This window comes from Geotrypetes seraphini, chromosome 5 (assembly GCF_902459505.1).
Source record: "Geotrypetes seraphini chromosome 5, aGeoSer1.1, whole genome shotgun sequence".
In the NCBI taxonomy this organism is placed as follows: domain Eukaryota; kingdom Metazoa; phylum Chordata; class Amphibia; order Gymnophiona; family Dermophiidae; genus Geotrypetes; species Geotrypetes seraphini.
In genome coordinates this window covers 150,605,585-150,618,512 of record NC_047088.1, presented here as the reverse complement: position 1 = coordinate 150,618,512, position 12,928 = coordinate 150,605,585, and the positions used below count along the sequence as shown (strand labels likewise).

General features: G+C 40.5%; 1 protein-coding gene across 1 annotated transcript in view; it reads right to left on the bottom strand.

Annotated features, from left to right (window-relative positions):
- WDR12 (WD repeat domain 12) overlaps window positions 1-12,928 on the bottom strand; it is a 47,021-nt gene that overhangs the window by 20,137 nt on the left and 13,956 nt on the right. Inside the window, exons 7-8 of the mRNA XM_033945037.1 lie at window positions 7,469-7,514; window positions 5,255-5,340 (exon numbers count right to left, since the gene is read on the bottom strand). Of these exons, the coding sequence (XP_033800928.1) occupies window positions 5,255-5,340; window positions 7,469-7,514 (132 nt within the window). The remainder of the gene's footprint in view (window positions 1-5,254; window positions 5,341-7,468; window positions 7,515-12,928) is intronic.

Here is a 12,928-nt window from a genome sequence, read left to right as displayed (position 1 = left end):
CTCCCGACAGACTCCATTCCCTCCATCAACTTTTCCTTCCTCTCTCCCTTCCCCCTCTCCTTTTTCTGTCTCCCTGCCCCCCCTTCTGTGTCCCTGTTCTACCTCCCTGTCTTTCTGTCTATCCTTTCTTTCCTCCCAAGCTACTGCCGGAGCTGTCGTCTGGGAAAAGGCCCCCAATCCACCGCTGCTGTCTGGGAACAGGCCCCCAAGCTACCGTTGCTGCCATCTGGGAACAGGCCCCCAAGCCGCCGAGTTCTCCAACACTGCAACAGGCCAGCAGCGACTGCAGAATCGCTGGGTCCACCAGCCTTCTCCCCCCTTCCCCCCCAGACATCAATTCTGACTTCAGAATTGATGTGGTGGAGGGAGGCTGGTGGGCCCAGCGCTTCTGCAGTGGCTGCACGCGCCTGGCTTTTGCAGCATCGGGGAAGCAGGGAGAATGCAAAGGCAACACAAGTCTATCGCGCAGCCCGGGATGGGCTCTGCGATTGACTCGCACTGCCTTTGCGATCTACTGGTCGATCACTATTGACCTTTTGGGCACCCCTGCTTTAAAACATTTATAGTACTGCCCATTCCACAGAGCTATGTATTATCTACATGCAGATCTTTATAACAAAAATGCTAATTGTTTTTCCCAGGTCACTCTTGGGACAGAGTTGCATCTGTAAAAATTATGAAGAATTAGAATTCTAGGCAGTCATTTCCAAACCTGTCCCCAGAACTGGCTAGCTAGCTGAACGTATGACATCCATAATGAAACTGCTTAAATATATACACACGTACTGCGTCAAATGTAAGCAGATCTCTCTCCTGCATGGCCCCTGTGGATATTCTGAAACACAGACCAATTGGGGTGTCCAAGGTTTAGGAACCACTGTCCCAAATCACTGACATTTTTGATATTTTGGTGTCCTTAAACACATTTTTTCCATCTGTAATATAAAGCATTCATCGGCATCTCCTTATTTCTTGTCCATCCACAAACAAGTATCAATGTAAGATTAGGTTATTACCTGGATAATCTTCTTTCTGTAATCTCCTGCAGAGTCTGTACATATGGTGATTAATCCATTCCTGTGAACTGGATTTACAGAAGTGAGAATACTTACAGCTTTGAGCATCTCCCTTATAGAAGGAGAGCACAGTGTCCCTTCCAGTTACGTCCCAAAGCAATCAAGCTCCACTGAACAGAATACAAAGAATGGGCACAGGGAAATTCACCATAGACATTACACAATTCTGATCTGCTCTGTAACTTAGAAAATAAGAATTAGAAACAAGACTGATAGAAATTTAAAACAAACCATAGAGAAACAACCTGCTGTGTATAATTGGCACTAAACATTAAGGGAGCCAGAGACTGAGGAATACACTTATTTATACAAGATCTCTTTGTACTTAGCCACCTGGCTAACAGAAGAAGAACTCCAAGCCTGGAATCTAGAAATATCCCAGGCAGAAAAGCAGGTGAAACAGACTATACTGAGGGTGGGCCATATGGACTGAGTAACAGAAAGAAGATTATCCAGGTAAGAACCTAATCTTACATTGTTACATTTCCTCCGGAATTCGTACATATGGTGACATAGCAAAGAAAGGGCTGACGTCTAGGGTGGGACAGAGGAGCCTGCCTGCAAGACAACGGACCCAAAAGAAGTGTCCTCTCAAGCCGCTACATCTACACTATAAAATCTGGAAAAAATATGCAGAATAGATCAAGTAGCTACTATACAAATCTTTGTGGGAGGAACTGCTTGAGACTGTACCCACGAAGAGGTGACATCCCTAGTTGAGTGCGCCTTAAGAGAAACTGGTGCCTGCCAACCACAGGCAATGTACAGCAAAGAGATGTCCGTGCAAATCCATCTTGCTATAGATGCCTTGGATGCCAGTTGGTCAAAGCTCTGAGCACGTCCAACTTCCTCAACACTCTATCCTGTTTATCAGAGCTTGTAGATTGGAAAGCAGGCAGGCAAATCTTCTGGTTGATGTGGAAGTCTGACACCACCTTTGGAAGAAAAGAGGAACAGCACAGAGTGACCCCCTCATCCATGATTTTGAAGAAGGGCTCTCTACTTGAGAGAACCTGCAGTTCCGAGGTTCACCATGTTGAAATAATCGCCACCAGAAATACAGTCTCAACTGTGAGGTCCAAAACGGAAGCTTCTTTGAGCAGCTTGTATGGGGCTTTAGAGAGGCCCTTCAGAACAATGTTAAGATTCCATGACAGAAAGAGATGTCTCCTCTCAGGAATCTGATCACATCTGGATGAGCTGTAAGCAAAGCCTTGTGATTTTGAGTCAGGAGGCAAGAAAGGCCAGCTACCTGCACCTTGAGGGAAGCTACTGCAAGGTCTTTTTCCAGCCCGGCCTGAAGGAAAGCCAGGTTGACTGGAATGGGAGCTTGAAGTGGCTCCACCTGGTCCCTTTCACACTAATACTGAAAAGCCTTCCAAGCTTTAGCTTAGGCCACCATGGTAGGCTTCTTAGCTGAGCACAGTAGCAATAACCACATCTGAATATCCCTTGAGAATTAGGGTCAGACACTCAAGAGCCACGCTGTGAGACCAAAATGCTATGGATTCTCCATGGGGACTGGCCCCTGACTGAAAAGGCTGCAATGAAGAGGCAGTTTGAGGCTCCTGTCTTGCTGAAGACATACTAGGTTTGCATAACACGGCCAGCAAGGCCAGTCTGGAGCCACTAGGATTACTAGGCCTGGATGAGTTGCAATTCTGCGGATGACCCAATCCACCAAGGGCCAAAGTGGGAAGACATAAAGGAGACCGTCACGTGGCCAGGGCTGCACTAACATGTCCAACCCCGAGCTTCATGATTCTTCTCTTCAACTGAGGAAGTGCTTGACTTGAGTTCTTGGCAGAAGTCATCAAATCCATCACTGGTCTGCCCCAGTTCTGCACAGCGAACACCCTGTGGGAGAGTGACCATTCCCCTGGGTCCAGGCACTGCTGGTTCAAAAAGTTGGCCTGAGAATTTTCCACTCTGGCCACATGGGCAGCAGAAAGAGCCTGAATGAGAGTCTCCGCCCACCAAAAGAGCTTCTGAGCTTTCAAGCGTAAGAGAGTACTTCTGGTGCCTCCCTGTCTGTTTATATATGCCACCGCCATGGTGTTATAGGAGAACACTCTCACAGTCTTTCCCTCTAAGACAACTTCTAGAGCCTTCAGGGCTAGTCAAATGGATCCGAGTTCCAGATGGTTTATGGACCACTTCTTTTGATGGGGAGTCTACTGGCCCAGAATCAAGCAGTCCCTGCAATGAGCTCCCCAACCGAAGGAATTGACATCGGTTGCGAGAGTCACTCATTTCGAGATCTGGAAAGGCATGCCCTTCAACAAGGACGCATCCTGATGCTGTCCTTTGTAGCCCCTCTCCAAGGGGGCTGCGTCTAAAGAGAATACTTCTGCAGAGACCACTTAGACCAGGGGTGTCAAACTCAATCACATAAGGGGCTGAAATCTAAAATACAAACTAAGTTGTGAGCTGAATATTTTATTAAGATACTTAGTTTTAGTAGAAGTATAGATCTTTCCTCACCCTCAGACACCTGTGGCGCAGTCAGGCACTTGTGTGGAGCACCCTGCTCCAATCTAGCTTTTGCAATGGGACTGGATCCTTCTGCCTGCAAATGGATACCGAGGCAGCGTGGTGAGGAGCTTGGAGTGCTGCTGAGAGTACGGCAGCACGTTCAGGTGCTTGGAGAGCCACTGGGACTGGGGCTGCACAGTCAAGCACTTAGATGCGGCATAGTCACCACGGGCCACATAAAATGGCCAGGCGGGCCGGATTCAGCCCCTGGGCCTTGTGTTTGACACGTGTGACTTAGACAGAAGAGAATCCTGGAGAGGTTGTATGTGAGCCCTGGCCCAGAGGAAGCAGGTCAGAAACACCTCTGCACAATTCACTTGTAGAAGAAAAACTGGAAGGGACACTGTGCTCTGCCTCTATATGGGAGGTGCTCAAAGCTGTAAGTATTCTCACTTCTTCAAATCCAGTTCGGAAGAGATGTAACAAAATGCCCTCAATATCGGTAAATCAAAGGACATGCTTTTTCCGACTAAAGAGAACGAAAGCCTTTCTTCCCCGTTATGCATCTGCTACACCCCAATTCAGTTAGTATCAGATATTAAACTCTTAGGTGTGATTCTGGATAATGCATTCTCTTTCAAAACACAAATTAGTTTCATAATTTGAAAATGTTTCTTTAAACAATTATAGAAGCAAAATCTCTTAATATCCTCATTCATTCCTTGATCATCTCCACCTTAGACTACTGTAATTCCCTTTGCTATGGAATCCCCCCAAAAGAGACTAGGAAATTACAAATTATTCAAAATACTGCCATAAAAATTATCTTCAATGCAAAGAAGTTTGACCATGTCGCACCATTTTTGAAAAATGCTCATTAGTTGCCTATCTCCCACATTCTCTTTCTTGCATTCAACATTCAGGCCAATCACTCTCCTTCATTTATCGACAGACTTTTGATCTCATACGAAACCTCGAATACTTTACGATCATCTCAGCAACATTTTCTTTCGGTTCCATCTGTTCATCAGTTATTTTAATGACACAACTCACAAAACTATTCTGTAGTCGCTCCTACTCTAGGGAATGCCCTCCCTTTAGTGTTACAACTGGAAACAAACTCTAATCATTTTAAAACTAACCTTAAAACCTCTCTAAGCATGCTTTTGAGATTTAGTTAAATGGATCACCTAGGTCTTCCCCTTCTTCATATCATTCTTCCCATTACCTTTTCAATTTTTTTATTTCATAAACTGTAAACCCTCCCCTATTTTCCTCTTGTGCCATGTCGTGACAATTCAAATTCACATATATATATGTCCTTTCCCCTGTTATTAATTATTTTTTGTTTGTTTTAAAAATTATTTTATATTGTAAACCGCTTTGTCATTAAAGCGATATCTCAAACCATAATAAACTTGAAACTTGAATGCTGCTTTTCATGGACAGCTTTGGAGAAGATTTAGAGGAAAGGCTCTTACTAGCTTCTAGCTTTCTCAACAAATTTAATCCAAACCCGTCCAGAAGGTAGCCTTGAGACCTGTGTATGTAAAGACATTAGTGAACTGTGTGGTAGACTGTGAACTGATTAAGATGTAAGTGGTTAACACCATCTTTGGCCCCAAATTTCCCAGAGAAAATAAAAATGAGCACTACCCAATTGTGTGCTGGGGATGAACTGCTCTTGCTCTGCCCTTACTTACCTTCGTTAGCCCCAGTTGTTCTGTCTTCTGTTTCTTCCTGGGTCGGTCTGTGGTTTCTTCTATGTCATCCTCTTCATCTGTAGGGACTGCAATGAAAAAAATCAAGTCAGATCACTTCTCTGGGCGACCCACTTCTTGAAAGGGTGTAATGAGCATAAAACATTTTATGAAAATCCATGGAGAGCTACATGAAAACCCAGCTCCACTTCTGGGAATACTGGGAAAGACTGCATATTTTTACTCATAGAGGAAAGGCAAGTTTTAGACAGTTGATTTAGGGGTTCGTTTTCAAAGCATTTAAGACACACAAAGTACCATAGAAACCTATGGTACTTTGTGTGTCTTAAGTGCTTTGAAAATGAGCCCCTTTATCATTTACCCATACAAATAGCCTCTGAAGACTGCCCTTCACATATATATCTTTGCTGCAGGCTAAAAACATGAATACATGCAGAATCAGCTTTTCAGAATGTGAATTTATGGCTAACGTTGGCCTTCTGTCTGATGATGTCACCTCTGAAAGAACCTTACTGAGCAGGCTGAAAAAAGACAGAGAACTAGGAAGATTATTTCACAAAAAGGACAACACACACATACCATCTAATGATGCCAGTTCCTGACAAACATCTAAAAACTCGCTGTACTTCTATGCTGTAACCTCAGGTACCCAACTGTAAGCCTTTTGGGGCAGGAATATACTATTATTTATACTGAATAAATATACTGAATATTTATCACTGTACAGCACTGCATACAACCAGAAGCACTCTAAAAAAATTAGCATTATTTTTAATCTGGTAGCTTCCTTCTTTTTCTTTCAGTTCAGTCAGAACTAGGGCTGGCAAGAGTCTTTAATGTCAACCACCTGAAGATTTTTACCGCTATTTTATATCGCCCAGCATATGTAGTTAAGACCTTGGCACCAAGGCCCATGCAGCACATCTTCTGAATTTGGCAAAAAGATATCACCCTTGGGCAATGACTCATAATTCCTTCCTTCCCCCCCCCCCCAATAAATAGCGAACACTGCTTCTGCAGCATTTCCAGCCATGTCTGGGAGTGGAAAACAGGGCTCAATTAACACTACATTGGGCCCTAGGCAACCTACCAGGAACCCCTCCCCCAGTATTATTTCACCTCTCCAGAAGCAGCAGGGAAAAGTGCACAGCTTAGCTATATGATAGCAGTAATAGCTTGTGAGTGAGCATGGGAAGTGTTCAGGAATAGTGTGTCTGTTGTACTAGAAAGGAATTTGCCCAAGTAATTTAATAAAATTCCCTGGGCTGAAAACTTTGCGGCACTTAGTATGTGCACAGGTACATTTGTACCAGTAAATTTTCCGTTCCAGCCGAGATTTTCAAAGGGAGGCTTTATTTGTATGAGATAATTCTAACTAGAGGCACAGAAACATACACATTTGCATATATTCTCTAGCTCTCTTTTCTAGCGCAGTTCTGCCTTTCCTCATGTGCTCATCCAGACAATGCCCCAACACCAGGTCTGCCCACCATTATGTAAAGTTCTTGCATCTATTGCCAGGCCTGTTTCTCAACTGATAACAGACCCTTCATACTTTCCCCATGCACTGGTTCCAATGATTTTCTACAAAGTCACTGTGTAGGGTTCAACATCTCCCTCAGCCCTTGCAGCTCAGCCCCTCCTTCCTGTGACTGGAAGTTTTCCCATTGGCTGGATTCTACCACAGCTTCTGCCCTGGAAAGGGGGTGGAGATGGGAATATTGGAGAGTTGTAATGGATTAAACTATGAAAAATATCCACACATTTAGCTATCCTTCTGGCTTTGAGACAGGTAGTTTACATTTTTTTAGAATCCTAAAAAATCCAGGCAGTTGGCAGTCCTATCCTCCTGAATCCTGAGCACATCCTACATGGTCCCCCCTAAACCTTTGGGCCCAAGGCACATGCCTAGTCTGTTTATGCCTTAATCCAGTTCCGTGTAAAATACGACGTTAACAGTAGCCCAGGTTGATAACAAAACCAAAAGAATAACATGAAACAAAATATTTTTCTGACCAATGGCAGAATTAAATGTCATGAAAAAGAATGTTACAAAGCACTGGTCTACTCACTAATTATATGTTATTGATTCATCGAGGTTTCTAAGAAGGAAATTGGGGACAGAAAAAAAAAAAAAGGATCCAGGAATAACCAAGGCACAACACTGAAAAGAAGTAAATACATAAATCATCTCACCTGCAGACCAAATCTTCAACATCTTGTCCCAGGAACCACTGCAGAACTAGAAAAGAAACAGTCTTCTGAGCAAAGAGGAACTACAATAGAATTGTCTTATGCAGTGCCATAGCCAGAACACAATTTTTTTTTTAGGGGGGGAACCAGAGTTAACATTGAGGAGCAATAGGCATAAAATATCCCCCCCCCACACCATTAGCATGTAGCCCTTATCAGCAACATACAGAGGGTAGCTAAGAAATCCTATCATGCTACACTCCACTGCTCCACATTCCTTTCCCAACATGCAATCAACACAACATGCAAAATGAAACCTCATGGGCTGCAAAAAAAGAAATATGTTGCCTATGAGTTTCAACATGTACACCGTGCAGGCTGAATATTGGGAGGTGGTTACAGCTCATGAAAATCTTCTGCTGCGAGGGTTTTAAGATGCCTGTCATCCATAGAAATTCACTCTAAACTTTGTGGGACTGGGTGGAATTGGAGGGACCTGGGCCCTCCTGGCCCACCCACAGCTATGCCTCTGCTCATACAAAAATGTTAACTTATGGAATAGAAGATGAAGATGAAGCTGTTTGTTTTCAGTACGTGGGGAATGTGGGATTATAAACAGACAATTATGTCTGGATATTGCCCTTTTCTTACATGGAATTATACACTAAATCAGAAGGCTGAACACAACAAAAGATCTTTTTCAATTTAAAAGTTTATTGATGGGGATGCAAGGTGGAGGAATGTTGAACATAGTGTTGGAGGGAGAGGTATGGCATGGTTCTGGAAAGGAGTGATAGAAGTAGAAATGTTAGGCATGGTCTGGTGGGCAGTGGTAAAAACTGCTGCACATGATCCGGGGGATGAGAGAGGGAGAAATGTTGGATGTGGCAGTAGAGGGAGTGGGTGAGACACCCTGGATCTCTCTTTTCCCCCCACTTCCTGTACACAGGGGGAGGGGATCATAGAATGGTGAGATGATGAAGGCAGAGAGATGGGCGCAGGGGTAATACTAGAAAGGGACATATAGGAGACATAGAGAAGGGAGATGTTGAACATGGGGAACAATACATACAAAGAGATAGAAGATGGATGGTGAGAATGGAGAAAGAAGAAATATCAAATGGTCAGGGGACCCTGGCAAGTGAGTTAATAGAAGACAAAAGAAAACAGAGACCAGCTCCTGAAACCAACATGATTTGAAGAATAAAATGACAAGACAAAAAAAAGACAGAAAAAACAAATTATTTTCTACTTTGTGATTAGAACATATCAGATTTGAAATATGCATCCTGCTAGAGCTGGTGTTAGACACAACTGGGGACCGCAAAGCTCAGGCCGTGCTTCTTTAGCTTCCAACTGGCTTAGAGCTCTCTTTGACCGGGGGTAGTTGCCCTAGTTGCACTCCCCTAACACTGTTCCTGTCATGTGGAGGGAATATTTGTGAAAGGGAAGAGAGGAGTTTTGTTGATCTTTGCTGTGTATATCCTTGCTGTGTATTATTTGTGTTTACAAAATTACCATTGTACAGAATATTGTTTCTTTCTATATTTTAATAAAATAAGTTCAATATAAAATCATAACTATTTGAGGCCTATGCATATGGGATCAGATGACTTGTGGGAATGGGGCGGGGACAAATTTTTTTCCCTGCCTCATTCTCTAGTACAGAAGAGGCACAGAGAAAAATCCAAACTGGATTCTTTCTGCAGATGGCATGCGGCCATGGGGACACTACTCACTTTCCTAGAATTACATTACGGATTTTTATTCCAGTTCAAGGCGGATTACAAAAGAGTTAGAGGGTGTTCTACAAAAAGATTTCTGTTCCTTTTTTTTTTTTTGGGGGGGGGGGGTGAAGAGTAGAGCAGATTGATTTGGGGGTTCAGGTGGTTAGAGGGATGAAAGACAGAAGCTTGAGAGGTTAGGACTTTTTCAGGGATTTTTTGAAAAGTATAGTCTATTTCTTTTCTGAAAATGTTGTAATTTGGGGTCGTTATCAGTATGTTGGCAATTTGGTTGTCTATTTTTGCTGCTTGAGTGGATAGGAGGCCATCATATAGTTTTTTCCGTTTAACTTCTTTGATTGGCGGGTGTGTGAATGGGTGAGTTTTCCTATATTTGGTTGAGGTGGTTTGGATGAGGCAGTTGTTCAAGTAGGTTGGGCTATCTCCGTTTAAAGTTTTAAATAGTAGACAGTAAAATTTGAATAGTATTCTTGCTGGAATTGGAAGCCAGTGTGAGTTGAGATATGCCTCTGTGATGTGGTCGTGTTTCCTCAATGAGTAGATGAGTCTTAGAGCTGTGTTTTGAATTGTTTGTAGTTGTTTTGTTATTGTAGCAGGGCACAGGATATAGAGGATGTTGCAATAGTCTAGTAGTCCTAATATTAGTGATTGTACTATGAGCTGAAATTGTGTTTTCTCGAAGAATTTTCTGACTTGTCTTAAGTTTCTCATAACTGCAAAATGATTTCTGTATTGTTTTATTGATTTGCGGTTGCATGGTGCAGCATCTGTCTATTGTTATTCCTAGTAGTTTTAGGGTGGGTTATATGGGGTAGTTAATTGCGTTGATTTCTATGTTGGTTATGGTTGGGGTTTTGTTATTTTCAAGGAGGATGAATTTTGTTTTGTCTGGGTTCAGTTTCAGTTTGTGATCTTTCATCCAAATTGCTACTGTTTCAAGTGTTTGGTATAGTGCGTCTGTCATGGAGGGCTTTGGTTGATCAAAAAGGTATGAAAATATCTCACCTATTACATGGGAATAAGTTTTTAAAACTTTCCAAAAGACATAATACAAAAAAATATTCCTTAATTCTGTTGGAAGACTATTCCAAAGCTTAAAACCCATGTATTCAAAATATTTACTAATTAAAGACTTAAAATAAACATGTTTGATTGTTGAGTAACTAAGCTGCAGACCAAAGTTAAAAGCATGAAGTACCCCAATTTTTGGGAAAAGACAAATATCTCAGTAAACCCTCTGGTACCATACCATGTAATATGATATATCAAGATAGCTGTCTTAAAATTAATTATTTTCTCAATTGTCAACCAAAATGGAATAACCCCATTATATTTTTTAGCTTTAAAAATTAAACAGGCTGCCTTGTTTTGAAGTAACTGCAACCTATTTCTTAGATTCATTGTAACACTGCAATATAATGAATTACAATAATTCAGCTATAGTAAAATTATTGCTCTTACTACTATTCAAAAACTACTTAAAGATAAAATTGACACAACTGAAAAAAAACTCTTGATTATTTAAACTATACTATACCAATAAATTTCTTGAGTCATTCCAGATTCTGGCCTTTCCACCTCCCCCCACCACCAAGTTGTGCTTGGGTTTTCCTTTTGAAGTGGGATTTGCTCTGCCCCTTTTTTTGTGACCTTCTTTGTGGAACTCACTGCCAAGACATCTTAGGATGGTTGTTTAGACAACTGAAAACATGGCTCTTTCAAAAATATTTAAGGTTAGATTGAACAGTTGCAAAAATTAGTATTTTCAGAGTTTCAGAGGAAATATAAATGGAATGTATAGAATTATTTGTTTTTATTGTGTAATTTTATGCTCTGTTGCATTATTATGTGATTCTCCTTGATAAAGTACAGTAAAGCAGCATAGAAATGTACATGTTAATATTAACAGAGTGTATGCACGAAGAGATATGGGCGCAACAACTTAAGAGGTTTGGATAAGTTCCTGGAGGAAAGGTCCATAGTTTGCAGTTGAGAGAGACAAGGGGGAAGCCAATGCTTGCCCTGGGATCGGTAGCATGGAATGTTCGTACTATTTGGGTTTTTGCTGAGTACTTGTGACCTGGATTTGCCACTGTAGAAACAGGATACTAGGCTAGATGGACCACTGGTCTGACTCAGTATGGTTATTCTTATGTAAATGTATTCTTCCACTTATAAAATAGTTTAAACAAACATTTAGTAGCCTATTTAATAAGTTGCATTAGCTGTTCAACTTGAGAATTATGGTGCACTTATGTGAAATAATTTAAATATCAAAATTAGTGTGAAATATCAAAGTTAGTATGAAATAAAAAGACAGAACCATTCAAAGAACAACTTAAATTGTTGCAAATCTTTCTCTTCACTTTCTTAAAACAAATGATACTGACAGGAACAAGCCTCAGAAAACGGAGCAATTTATCTCATACTGGAATTTCTTCCAAGAGAAGAAAAAAAAATTTCCTCCTGATGACATCATAGGCTTGAACCCGTCCTTCATACCATTATTTAAAGTATCAATTCTATTACTTCATTAATAAATTAATTACTTTCTTATTAATATCTTCTTATTTAATTTAAACTAACTCTTAAACAATTCATCAAATTTTAGTATATTAATATTTTAATGTTTTGATATTTCATTAAATTTCTTTAACTTTCATTCAATTTATTAAAAATCTCATAACTAACTACTACTAAAAGTTAAAAAAGAAGAACTACAATTAAGTTGAACACTCAGGACCGGCAACATATGATATTTTAACTTTTTTAAAGTGCGTTTATGCTTCAAGTATTTTCCAGAGTATTTCAAAAAGGAGTCTCAGTGCTCTGTTTCAACAAAGTGCCTCAGTGCTGTAAACAATTTTCATTTAGTGCTATTTAGCTCAATTCATTATGGCTACTTCATTGCTGTTCAACACACTTCATTTAGTCAATACTTATCAGCTCGTTTCAATTATGCTACTTCAGTGTTATAGATCATTTCCATATCATTTCATTGTATTTCATTTAAAGGTTTCAACTTTCAACTCATGAAATTTAGAAAATACTTAAAGTGCTTGTGCTTATGTATCAAAGAATTCTCAGCTAATTAAGTACTACATCAATTGATTTAACATTTCATGTTTTTTCTCCAGGTTCAAAGTAGTTAGCTTATAACTTTGCTCTTTTTGAAACCGGAGTGGTTGCTTTATATTCACTATCTTCTCTTGGAAGAAATTCCAGTATGAAATAAATTGCTCCGCTTTCTGAGGCTTGTTCCTGTCAGTATCACTTGTTTTAAGAAAGTGAAGAGAAAGATTTGGTACAATTTAAGTTGTTCTTTGAATGGTTCTGTCTTTTTATATTTAACTATTTAATGAACCATTTAGTTCTATAGATTGGACTCAATGTTAACCATAAAACACACATCACTGCATCTTAACTGCTCTGTATTAATTGTCATATTAATGGCTAATGTCACTTCAACAGGTGAGCTAAATGTATTGAAGATTATCTGCCGATAGCAAATTTTACCTTTCTTGACTGTAAGACAATCCTTCCAAAAATTCTAGGAACAGTTCCACCAGTTAATGCAGGGTTTTCCAGTTACTACACCTTTATTTTGGCAATTCCACACAGTAACTGCAAAACCTTACTGCACTTCAGTCAATAGTGACCTTACTTTGAGTCAAAAATACAGTATATTATGTATGTTAGCTATTTAGTATCTTTACAA